This window comes from Nerophis ophidion, linkage group LG04, assembly GCF_033978795.1.
Source record: "Nerophis ophidion isolate RoL-2023_Sa linkage group LG04, RoL_Noph_v1.0, whole genome shotgun sequence".
In the NCBI taxonomy this organism is placed as follows: Eukaryota; Metazoa; Chordata; class Actinopteri; order Syngnathiformes; family Syngnathidae; genus Nerophis; species Nerophis ophidion.
This window is the reverse complement of record NC_084614.1, coordinates 8,173,362-8,186,506: the sequence shown is the minus strand read 5'-3', so window position 1 is coordinate 8,186,506 and position 13,145 is coordinate 8,173,362. Positions and strand designations below refer to the sequence as shown.

The 13,145-nt window shown below is 39.2% G+C and overlaps 1 protein-coding gene across 1 annotated transcript; it reads left to right on the top strand.

Moving 5' to 3' along the window:
- The first annotated feature begins 1,071 nt into the window (after positions 1 to 1,071).
- rnasekb (ribonuclease, RNase K b) lies at positions 1,072 to 8,477 on the top strand. The gene is made up of 3 exons (XM_061896930.1): positions 1,072 to 1,322; positions 8,025 to 8,107; positions 8,177 to 8,477. The coding sequence occupies exons 1-3, from the start codon at positions 1,245 to 1,247 to the stop codon at positions 8,319 to 8,321; spliced, it is 306 nt and encodes a 101-aa protein (XP_061752914.1). The 5' UTR covers positions 1,072 to 1,244; the 3' UTR covers positions 8,322 to 8,477.
- The last annotated feature ends 4,668 nt before the right edge of the window (positions 8,478 to 13,145 follow it).

The following is a 13,145-nucleotide window of genomic DNA, read 5'->3' as shown; positions in this document are numbered from 1 at the left end:
GACTTCTTTCGTTTGTCGTTTTCATTGGCCGCTTCACTGGATGCGACACTCCATTGGTTGGTGTTATACAGAAAGAGGCGGGACGTCTTTTGTCTTGTGCGTTTTCATTGGCCGCTTCACTGCATGCGACACGCCATTGGTTGGATTTCTACGGAAAGAGGCGGGACGTCTTTGATCCGTTGCTTCACTGCATACGACACGCCATTGGTTCGTGTTCTACGGGAAGAGGCGGGACGTCTTTTGTTTTGTGCGTTTTCATTGGCCGCTTCACTGCATGCGATACTCCATTGGTTTGATTTCTACGGAAAGAGGCGGGACGTCTACGATCCGTCGTTTCACTGTGTGCGACACGCCATTGGTTGCTGTTCTACGGAAAGAGGCGGGACGTCTTTTGTCTTGTGCGTTTTCATTGGCCGCTTCACTGCATGCGATACTCCATTGGTTGGTGTGTTACGGGAATAGGCGGGACGTCTTTCATCTGTCGTTTCACTGTATGTGACACTCCATTGGTTGCTGCTCTACGGAAAGGGGCGGGACGTCTTTTGTTTGTCGTTTCACTGTGTGCGACACTCCATTGGTTGCTGCTCTACCAAAAGAGGCGGGACTTCTTTCGTTTGTCGTTTTCATTGGCCGCTTTACTGCATGCGACACGCCTTGGTTGGTGTTCTACGGAAAGAGGCGGGACGTGTTATATGTGTCTTTCACTGTTGCGACACGCCATTGGTTGGTGTTCTACGGAAAGAGGCCGGACTTATTTAAATAATAAATAAATGGTAAATATGGTAAATAAATAAATGGTAAATAAATAATATTTCGTTTGTGTTTTTCATTGGCCACTTTACTGCATGCGACACTCCATTGGTTGGTGTTCTACGGAAAGAGGCGGGACGTCTTTTATCTGTCTTTCACTGTTGCGACACGCCATTGGTTTGTGTTCTACAGAAAGAGGCGGGACTTCTTTCGTCTGTCGTTTTCATTGGCCGCTTCACTGCATGCGACACGCCATTGGTCAGTGTTCTCCAGAAATAGGCGGGACGTCTTTCGTCTTGTCGTTCTCATTGGTCGCTTCACTGCGGACGACGAAGGTTGTCGACTTTCACCGAGCAAAGCCGAATGACGAAGAGATCAGCTGACCGCCTCTCCCACGACAGGCTGTCCTCTTTCGTTGTTATTTCGGTCTCTTTTTTTGCGGCGAATCCAAGAAAGAAGCAGCGTGTGATTTGGAAAAGAGACTTGCGGACACAATGCCGTCGTTGCTCTTCTGCGGGCCGAAGATGGCCGCGTGCGGCATCGTGATCAGCATCTGGGGAGTCATAATGCTGGTAAGAGACGAAAAGCCGGGATGCGACTAATTCCTGGACACGCGTGTCAACATCGACGTTTTATTGTCCTGTTTTTTGTGGTGAGAAGTGAGCTTGTCTGTCTCCATATTATCTACACCATCATTCACGTTTAATTAGCGAATCATTAGAAAGAAAATCATCTTAAATCCACGACAGCCGTTGTTTTCCAGCGTTTAGACTGATCCCGTTTTAACCGTGTACGCTGAATCACTTTCACGTTACCGTTACTTTGTGTCTGTCAATGTAAGACAAGAATGAGGAACTTCTGACAAATGTATTTTTTTCGTCTTATCATGTGATTTATTCTCGTTGTCATGTGACAAAACAGGAAGTGTTCTGATCTTGGAAGTGTGAATTTTGTTGGCCTTTGGATTATTAGTTACCGTATTTCCTTGAATTCCCGCCGGGGCGCTAATTAATTTAAAACCTCTTCTCACTCCGGCACTTACCAAAGGCATGCAGTAAAAATTTGAGTGTGATGTAAGGATACCATCATGAAAAGCAGATTTTATAAAAATAAAAATAAAACGTTATCATGGTCTTACCTTTACTTATAAATGAAGTCCATGCTAGCTCCTGATCAAAAGCATCAATAACTTGTTTATAGAAGTCTTCCTTATCTTTCTTCAGTTTTAAAAAACTCAATGGAGATCTTCCTATATCACCTCCACCAGCACATATCACGTCATTAATTTCACTTCTTCTGCAGCCGAGTAGTCGCAAGAAGGATCACTAGCGCCCTCTACCACCAGGAGGCGGGAGTCATTTAATGACTCATATTTGACACACGCAGCTACGGTATTGTGACGGTCTCAAGCCGTCGTCTTGCGGGTTCCCAGGACCGCCAAGGAAGGACATGGCTTGAGCAGTTTGACTTTGTTCGTTTTTCAATAAAACTTTAGTCCAGGTCGCTCTTCCGCTCCTCCTCTCCGCTCGCTCTTGGACTTTAAATCCTACTGAATAGCTCTTAATCTTCTTCCCTTTATGCGATTTCAAATTACCGGTATTGAAATCAGCCTCCTCCATTTTGAAAATGATGACAGAGGAAGTGTCACTCGAGTTTGAGCCGGTGGTAATAGTAAGCACGCGCTAATTATTTTGCAAAGCAAGTTTGACCCGGCAGTAATTCTAGACAGGCGCATACTATATGCCCGGCGGCAATTCAAGGAAATAGGGTATTTTGGGTTAACAGCGCAGAGCCTTCTGGGTAATGTAGTATACAAACATTTAGAAAAACACAGTAAAAATACTTATGTTGTTTTCAACCTTTATTTATCCGTGGTAAGAAAACCACTCTCAACAAATTGTTGCTGACCTGGCAAAATTACATGTTAGAGGTGTTGAAGTGTGATGATAATCCCTCATCGTCTCTCATTTACCAACAAACAGTCTTGCACTTTACAATAAATGTAAATGAGTTGGACATTTTCAATGTTTTCAACTTGTGGACAACAGACAATAAATAAATAAATGAAGCCTTTGGTGTTGTTCCTTTTCTGTAATTGTAATTCTTTATCACATTTAAGTCATTTGACAATGAGCTGTGAGGATGTGTGCTTATACTGCCACCTAGTGTCCATTTTTAAGTATTTGCCGTTTTAAACAAGTGAAACATCCAGATTTTGTTTTCCAATTTTTGTTTTTTTGGATTAAAAGAAACTTATAAAACATTGATAACAAATTCATAACATGTTAAATTGATTAAAAGTAAGCCTCAAAAGATAGTCTTTGCCGTAGCTTTCTCACAATACTGTTGCCAATTCAAGAATTTTGCAACTTTTGTTGTTAAAATTATACTTTTGTTTGACAGAATCACACTTTTGTTGTCATAATCGGACTTTTGTTGTCATTATTGTACTTTTGCTGACATAGGTCAACATGTGTTGTCATAATCACACTTTTGTTGTCATAATCACACTTTTGTTGTCATAATCACACTTTTATTATCAGAATCACACTTTCGTTGTCATAATCGCACTTTTGTTGTCACAATCGCACTTTTGTTGTCATAATTCAACTCTGGTTGACATAATCGCACTTAAGTTGTCATAATCACACTTTTATTGTCATAATTCAACTTTGGTTGACATAATCACACTTTTGTTGTCATAATCACACTTTTGTTGTCATAATCAAACTTTTGTTGTCATAATCACACTTTTATTATCAGAATCACACTTTTGTTGTCATAATCACACTTTTATTATCAGAATCACACTTTTGTTGTCATAATCACACTTTTGTTGTCACAATCGCACTTTTGTTGTCATAATTCAACTCTGGTTGACATAATCACACTTTTGTTGTCATAATCGCACTTAAGTTGTCATAATCACACTTTTATTGTCATAATTCAACTTTGGTTGACATAATCACACTTTTGTTGTCATAATCGCACTTAAGTTGTCATAATCACACTTTTATTGTCATAATTCAACTTTGGTTGACATAATCACACTTTTGTTGTCATAATCAAACTTTTGTTGTCATAATCAAACTTTTATTGTCATAATTCAACTTTGGTTGACATAATCACACTTTTGTTGTCATAATCACACTTTTGTCATCTTAATCACACTTTTGTCATCTTAATCACACTTGTTGTCATAATCACACTTTTGTCATCTTAATCACACTTTTGTCATCTTAATCACACTTGTTGTCATAATCACACTTTTGTCATCTTAATCACACTTTTGTCATCTTAATCACACTTTTGTCATCTTAATCACACTTGTTGTCATAATCACACTTTTGTCATCTTAATCACACTTTTGTCATCTTAATCACACTTGTTGTCATAATCACACTTTTGTTGTCATAATCACACTTTTGTCATCTTAATCCCACTTGTTGTCATAATCACACTTTTGTCATCTTAATCACACTTTTGTCATCTTAATCACACTTTTGTCATCTTAATCACACTTGTTGTCATAATCACACTTTTGTCATCTTAATCACACTTTTGTCATCTTAATCACACTTGTTGTCATAATCACACTTTTGTTGTCATAATCACACTTTTGTCATCTTAATCCCACTTGTTGTCATAATCACACTTTTGTTGTCATAATTACACTTTTATAGTCATAATTCAACTTTTCTTGACATAATCACACTTTTGTTGTCATAGTCACACCTGTAATGTCATAATTACATTTTTGTTGTCATATTTCAACCTTGGTTGCCATAATCACACTTTTATTGTAATAATCACACTTTTGTTGTCGTAATTACACTTTTGTTGTCATAATCACACTTTAGTTGTCATAGTCACACTTTTGTTGTCATGGTCACACATAGGTTGTCATAATCACACTTTTGTCATAATCTCACTTTTGTTATAACCTCACTTTTGTTGTCAAAGTCACACTTTTTTTTGTCAAAATCACACTTTTGTTGTCATGATCGCACTTTTATTGTCATAATTCAACTTTGGTTGACATAATCACACTTTTGTTGTCATAATCAAACTTTTGTTGTCATAATCAAACTTTTATTGTCATAATTCAACTTTGGTTGACATAATCACACTTTTGTTGTCATAATCACACTTTTGTCATCTTAATCACACTTTTGTCATCTTAATCACACTTTTGTCATCTTAATCACACTTTTGTCATCTTAATCACACTTGTTGTCATAATCACACTTTTGTCATCTTAATCACACTTTTGTCATCTTAATCACACTTTTGTCATCTTAATCACACTTTTGTCATCTTAATCACACTTGTTGTCATAATCACACTTTTGTCATCTTAATCACACTTTTGTCATCTTAATCACACTTGTTGTCATAATCACACTTTTGTTGTCATAATCACACTTTTGTCATCTTAATCCCACTTGTTGTCATAATCACACTTTTGTCATCTTAATCACACTTTTGTCATCTTAATCACACTTTTGTCATCTTAATCACACTTGTTGTCATAATCACACTTTTGTCATCTTAATCACACTTTTGTCATCTTAATCACACTTGTTGTCATAATCACACTTTTGTTGTCATAATTACACTTTTATAGTCATAATTCAACTTTTCTTGACATAATCACACTTTTGTTGTCATAGTCACACCTGTAATGTCATAATCACATTTTTGTTGTCATATTTCAACCTTGGTTGCCATAATCACACTTTTATTGTAATAATCACACTTTTGTTGTCGTAATTACACTTTTGTTGTCATAATCACACTTTTGTTGTCATAGTCACACCTGTAATGTCATAATCACATTTTTGTTGTCATATTTCAACCTTGGTTGCCATAATCACACTTTTATTGTAATAATCACACTTTTGTTGTCGTAATTACACTTTTGTTGTCATAATCACACTTTAGTTGTCATAGTCACACTTTTGTTGTCATGGTCACACATAGGTTGTCATAATCACACTTTTGTCATAATCTCACTTTTGTTATAACCTCACTTTTGTTGTCAAAATCACACTTTTTTTTGTCAAAATCACACTTTTGTTGTCATGATCGCACTTTTGTCATAATCACACTTTTGTTGTCTTAATCACACTTTGGTTGACATAATCACACTTGTCATAATCACACTTTTGTTGTCATAATCACACTTTAGTTGTCGTAGTTGTCATAGTCACACTTTTGTTGTCATAATCACACTTTAGTTGTCATAGTCACACTTTTGTTGTCATGGTCACACATAGGTTGTCATAATCACACTTTTGTCATAATCTCACTTTTGTTATAATCTCACTTTTGTTGTCAAAATCACACTTTTTTTGTCAAAATCACACTTTTGTTGTCATGATCGCACTTTTGTCATAATCACACTTTTGTTGTCTTAATCACACTGGTTGACATAATCACACTTGTCATAATCACACTTTTGTTGTCTTAATGATACTTGTTGTCATAATCACATTTTTGTTTTCATAATCAAACTTTTGTTGTCATAAATACACTTTTGTTATCAATCACACTTTAGTGGTTTTTAACTTTTGTTGTCATTATTATACTTTTGCTGACATAGGTCAACATGTGTTATAATTCAAGTTTTGTTGTCATAATTACACTATCATATTGTATTGTATTGTATGATGTCACTCTCCTAGTGTTTACAAAAGAAGGTTTATGTTTGTGTTACTGTATGACTAGTAAGTGTGTGTCAAAGAGAGGTTTATGTTTGTGTTGCTGCATGACTAGTAAGTGTGTGACAAAGACATGTTTATGATTGTGTTGCTGTATGACTAGTAAGTGTGTGACAAAGACATGTTTATGATTGTGTTGCTGTATGACTAGTAAGTGTGTGACAAAGAGAGGTTTATGTTTGTGTTTCTGTATGACTAGTAAGTGTGTAAAAGAAGGTTTATGTTTGTGTTACTGTATGACTAGTAAGTGTGTGACAAAGAGAGGTTTATGTTTGTGTTGCTGCATGACTAGTAAGTGTGTGACAAAGACATGTTTATGATTGTGTTGCTGTATGACTAGTAAGTGTGTGACAAAGACATGTTTATGATTGTGTTGCTGTATGACTAGTAAGTGTGTGACAAAGAGAGGTTTATGTTTGTGTTTCTGTATGACTAGTAAGTGTGTGACAAAGACATGTTTATGTTTGTGTTGCTGCATGACTAGTAAGTGTGTGACAAAGTTTGTGTTGCTGTATGACTAGTAAGTGTGTGACAAAGAGAGGTTTATGTTTGTGTTGCTGTATGACTAGTAAGTGTGTTACAAAGAGAGGTTTATGTTTGTGTTGCTGTATGACTAGTAAGTGTGTGACAAAGAGAGGTTTATGTTTGTGTTGCTGTATGACTAGTAAGTGTGTGACAAAGAGAGGTTTATGTTTGTGTTGCTGTATGACTAGTAAGTGTGTGACAAAGAGAGGTTTATGTTTGTGTCGCTGCATGACTAGTAAGTGTGTTACAAAGAGAGGTTTATGTTTGTGTTGCTGTATGACTAGTAAGTGTGTGACAAAGACATGTTTATGTTTGTGTTGCTGCATGACTAGTAAGTGTGTGACAAAGTTTGTGTTGCTGTATGACTAGTAAGTGTGTGACAAAGTTTGTGTTGCTGTATGACTAGTAAGTGTGTGACAAAGACATGTTTATGTTTGTGTTGCTGTATGACTAGTAAGTGTGTGACAAACACATGTTTATGTTTGTGTTGCTGCATGACTAGTAAGTGTGTGACAAAGACATGTTTATGTTTGTGTTGCTGCATGACTAGTAAGTGTGTGACAAAGTTTGTGTTGCTGCATGACTAGTAAGTGTGTGACAAAGTTTGTGTTGCTGCATGACTAGTAAGTGTGTGACAAAGTTTGTGTTGCTGCATGACTAGTAAGTGTGTGACAAAGTTTGTGTTGCTGCATGACTAGTAAGTGTGTGACAAAGTTTGTGTTGCTGCATGACTAGTAAGTGTGTGACAAAGTTTGTGTTGCTGCATGACTAGTAAGTGTGTGACAAAGTTTGTGTTGCTGCATGACTAGTAAGTGTGTGACAAAGTTTGTGTTGCTGCATGACTAGTAAGTGTGTGACAAAGTTTGTGTTGCTGCATGACTAGTAAGTGTGTGACAAAGTTTGTGTTGCTGCATGACTAGTAAGTGTGTGACAAAGTTTGTGTTGCTGCATGACTAGTAAGTGTGTGACAAAGTTTGTGTTGCTGCATGACTAGTAAGTGTGTGACAAAGACATGTTTATTTTTCAGGCCATGTTGGGAATCTTCTTCAGCGCCAAGTCAGCCGTGCTGATCGAGGACGTCCCGTTCACCGAAGAGGACATCAAGAACGAGTGAGTAGTTTCCAACAGGAAGTGAGGCCGATGTGTTTATTTGACGTGTCGCCGGTTGTCCCCGCCCAGTAAAAACCCTCCTCAGATCATCTACGGCCTCTACAGCCAGGTGGGCATCAACTGCTTCATCGCTGCCGCCGTCTACGTGGCCGTGGGCGCCGTCTCGCTGTGCCAGGTGCGCCTCAACAAACGCCAGGAGTACATGGTCACATAACTACCTCGTTGGCCCGGAGAGGACATCCCATAATTTATTCCAAGTGTAAATGTCTATTCTGCATCATTCCTCAGCTTGGTGATGAAACGTGACAGGAAGTGTGCTTTTCAAAATAAGTGTTTGTGTCCAAATAAAGAAGTAAGTGTACACCCAGAATGCATGGTTTGCTTGTCCTGGCTGTGATGTCACTTCCTCTCCAGCCTCTCACCACCTGGTCCTGCCATCACAGATCTGGAGAAGGTTGTCTACAATCTTTAGTTCTGTTGAAAAAAAATAGCAGTTGCATAATTGGATAGCATTGTCAGTCTAGACCAGGGGTCACCAAAGCCGTACCCGTAAGGACCAGATGAGTCGCCCGCTGGCCTGTTCTAAAAATAGCTCAAATAGCAGCACTTACCAGTGAGCTGCCTCTATTTTTTAAATGGTATTTATTTACTAGCAAGCTGGTCTCGCTTTGCTGGATATTTTTAATTCTAAGAGAGACAAAACTCAAATAGAATTTGAAAATCCAAGAAAATATTTGAAAGACTTGGTCTTCACTTGTTTAAATAAATTCATTTATTTTTTTGACTTTGCTTCTTATAACTTTCCGAAAGACAATTTTAGAAAAAAAATACAACCTTAATGATTTTAAGATTTTTAAACACATATACCTTTTTACCTTTTAAATTCCTTCCTCTTCTTTCCTGACAATTTAAATCAATGTTGAAGTATTTTTTTATTGTAAAGAATAATAAATACATTTTAATTTAATTCTTCATCTTAGCTTCTGTTTTTTCGACAAAGAATATTTGTGAAATATTTCTTCAAACTTATGATTAAAATTCAAAAAAAAATATTCTGTAAAATTCGTAGAATCAAATTTAAAGCTTATTTCAAAGTCAATCAATCAATCAATGTTTATTTATATAGCCCCAAATCACAAATGTCTCAAAGGACTGCACAAATCATTACGACTATGGCATCCTCGGAAGAACCCACAAAAGGGCAAGGAAAACTCACACCCAGTGGGCAGGGAGAATTCACATCCAGTGGGACGCCAGTGACAATGCTGACTATGAGAAACCTTGGAGAGGACCTCAGATGTGGGCAACCCCCCCCTCTAGGGGACCGAAAGCAATGGATGTGGAGCGGGTCTAACATGATACTGTGAAAGTTCATTCCATAGTGGCTCCAACACAGCCGCGAGAGTTCGGTTCAAAGCGGATCCAAGACAGCAGCGAGAGTCCCGTCCACAGGAAACCATCTCAAGCGGAGGCGGATCAGCAGCGTAGAGATGTCCCCAACCGATACACAGGCGAGCGGTCCATCCTGGGTCCCGACGAGCGGTCCATCCTGGGTCTCGACTCTGGACAGCCAGTACTTCATCCATGGTCATCGGACCGGACCCAGGTCAATTCAAAAGTCTTTTGAATTTCTTTTAAAATTTTTGTTCTGGAAAATCTAGAAGAAATAATGATTTGTCTTTGTTGGAAATATAGCTTGGTCCAATTTGTTATATATTCTAACAAATGTCAGATTGGATTTTAACCTATTTAAAACATGTCATCAAAATTCTAAAATTACTAGTGATGATCCATAAATTATTTTTGCAAAAAAATTCGAATGATCTAGTTTTTCTCTTCTTTTTTTCGGTAGAATTTTGAATTTCAAAGAGTCGAAATTGAAGATAAACTATGTTTCAAAATTTAATATTTTGATTTTTTTTCGTATTTTCTCCTCTTTTAAACCGAAGTGTTTTTTTCATCATTTATTTTCTACAAAAAACCTTTAAATGGGAAAAAAAAAATGTCCGACGTAATGACAGACAGAAATACCCATTTTTTTTAATATATATAGATATATATATTAAAGGTAAATTGAGCAAATTGGCTATTTCTGGCAATTTATTGAAGTGTGTATCAAACTGGTAGCCCTTCGCATTAATCAGTAAAAAAGGTTGGTGACCCCTGATCTATTCACTCTTCCGCCTCAAAAATGCTGAAGTTTAAAAAGACACCAAATGGAGAGGAAGTCGCTGCTACTACAAAATAAAAGAAAACAGTGTGGGGGTTTAAATGTTAAAAATAAAGTAATATATTAATTTATTCCGGCAGACATACATATATATATATAAGTATGTATATATATACATATATATATATATATATATATATATATATATATATATATATATGTATGTATGTATATAGCAACACTTCATCACTCTTTTGTAAATTGCCAGACATGCAACAGCACCCACCTGAAATGGATACGGGGAAAAAGCATGAATATTTATCCATGTCCCGCCCCGAATTTTCCAAAAAATTTTATGTTTGTTATATATATTTAATAGTGTGTGAATGGGCTTATATGCTGCAATATATGTGGAAGGGTTGTAATCTTTTCATGGTTGTATATGTAGAGGAGGCATGGACACAAGCGTGGATCTATCCATCCATCCATCTTCTTCCGCTTATCCGAGGTCGGGTCGCGGGGGCAACAGCCTAAGCAGGGAAACCCAGACTTCCCTCTCCCCAGCCACTTCGTCTAGCTCTTCCCGGGGGATCCCGAGGCGTTCCCAGGCCAGCCGGGAGACATAGTCTTCCCAACGTGTCCTGGGTCTTCCCCGTGGCCTCCTACCGGTTGGACGTGCCCTAAACACCTCCCTAGGGAGGCGTTCGGGTGGCATCCTGACCAGATGCCCGAACCACCTCATCTGGCTCCTCTCCATGTGGAGGAGCAGCGGCTTTACTTTGAGTTCCTCCCGGATGGCAGAGCTTCTCACTCTATCTCTAAGGGAGAGACCTGGAAACTCATTTCGGCCGCTTGTACCCGTGATCTTATCCTTTCGGTCATGACCCAAAGCTCATGACCATAGGTGAGGACGGGAACGTAGATCGACCGGTAAATTGAGAGCTTTGCCTTCCGGCTCAGCTCCTTCTTCACCACAACGGATCGGTACAACGTCCGCATTACTGAAGACGCCGCACCGATCCGCCTGTCGATCTCACGATCCACTCTTACCCCACTCGTGAACAAGACTCCTAGGTACTTGAACTCCTCCACTTGGGGCAGGGTCTCCTCCCCAACCCGTAGACGGCATGCCACCCTTTTCCGGGCGAGAACCATGGAGGTGCTGATTCTCATTCCGGTCGCTTCACACTCGGCTGCGAACCGATCCAGCGAGAGCTGAAGATCCCGGTCAGATGAAGCCATCAGGACCACATCATCTGCAAAAAGCAGAGACCTAATCCTGCGGTCACCAAACCGGAACCCCTCAACGCCTTGACTGCGCCTAGAAATTCTGTCCATAAAAGTTATGAACACAAAGGGCAGCCTTGGCGGATTCCAACCCTCACTGGAAACGTGTCCGACTTACTGCCGGCAATGCGGAACAAGCTCTGGCACTGATCCTACAGGGAGCGGGACCGCCACAATAAGACAGTCCGACACTCCTCACAGGACTTCCCGAGGGACACGGTCCAATGCCTTCTCCAAGTCCACAAAGCACATGTAGACTGGTTGGCCAAACTCCCATGCACCCTCAAGAACCCTGCCGAGAGTATAGAGCTGGTCCACAGTTCCACGACCAGGACGAAAACCGCACTGTTCCTCCTGAATCCGAGCGTGGATCTACGTGAGCTTTATTTTACACCACAACGTCAATTCTGGTCTTTCAAAAAACGTTATTTTCTTCGGAAGCAAAATACATATAGCTACATATTATTCATTCGGTCGTCTTAAAGTCCTACTGAAAGCCACTACTAGCGACCACGCAGTCTGATAGTTTATATATCAATGATGAAATATTAACATTGCAACACATGCTAATACCTTTTTAGTTTACTAAACTGCAATTTTAAATTTCCCGCGGAATTTCTTGTTGAAAACGTCGCAAAATGATGACGCGTGCGCGTGAGGTCACCAGTGGTAGCGGACATGTTCGCCCAGCACCGATCATGGCTAAAAGTAGTCTGTTTTCATCGCATAATTACACGGTATTCTGGACATCTGTGTTGCTGAATCTTTTGCAATTTTTTTCAATTAATAATGGAGACATCAAAGAAGAAAGATGTTGGTGGATAGCAACACAAACACAGCCTGTGTTTCTTCGTTTTTTGTGAAGCTTTAATATGGAACAAAGCGGTCAAGCGAACATGGTTCTCTACCACATGTCAACCGGCAGGTTTCGGTGAGAAAATTGTGGTAATAAGTCGGCTGTTACGGTAAACATGAGCGGAGCTTGTGTCGTTCCTCCTGCAGCAGCTGTCAAAGAGGCAGCTGCGACTTTCTTGGCTCCTCCGTGGCTTCCCTCAGAGACACTGGCGGTCACCACACCCCTCCGACTTTCAGGTATGACTTTATAATCTCACTAAAACACAATAAGCAGATAAGGGATTTTCCAGAATTATCCTAGTAAATGTGTCTAATAACATCTGAATCACTCCCACTGTCCTCGTCTTTTTTGTTTCTTTCACTCTCACTATCCTCATCCACGAATCTTTCATCCTCGCTCAAATTAATGGGGAAATCGTCGCTTTCTCGGTCCGAATTGCTCTCGCTGCTGGTGGCCATGATTGTAAACAATGTGAGGATGTTAGGAGCTCCACAACCCGTGACGTCACGCACACATCGTCTGCTACTTCCGCTACAGGCAAGGCTTTTTTATTAGCGACCAAAAGTTGCAAACTTTATCGTGGATGTTCTCTACTAAATCCTTTCAGCCAAAATATGGCAATATGGCGAAATGATCAAGTATGACACACAGAATGGACCTGCTATCCCCCTTTAAATAAGAACATCTCATTTCAGTAGACCTTTAATATCCTACCGATGCGTACA

Excerpts from the sequence above, each read along its gene's own strand:
- rnasekb (XM_061896930.1), top strand. The coding sequence starts at position 1,245 with ATGCCGTCGTTGCTCTTCTGCGGGCCGAAGATGGCCGCGTGCGGCATC. Across the intron at positions 1,323-8,024 it reads TCTGGGGAGTCATAATGCTG|GCCATGTTGGGAATCTTCTT; the intron begins GTAAGAGACGAA and ends TTTATTTTTCAG. Across the intron at positions 8,108-8,176 it reads GAAGAGGACATCAAGAACGA|TAAAAACCCTCCTCAGATCA; the intron begins GTGAGTAGTTTC and ends GTCCCCGCCCAG.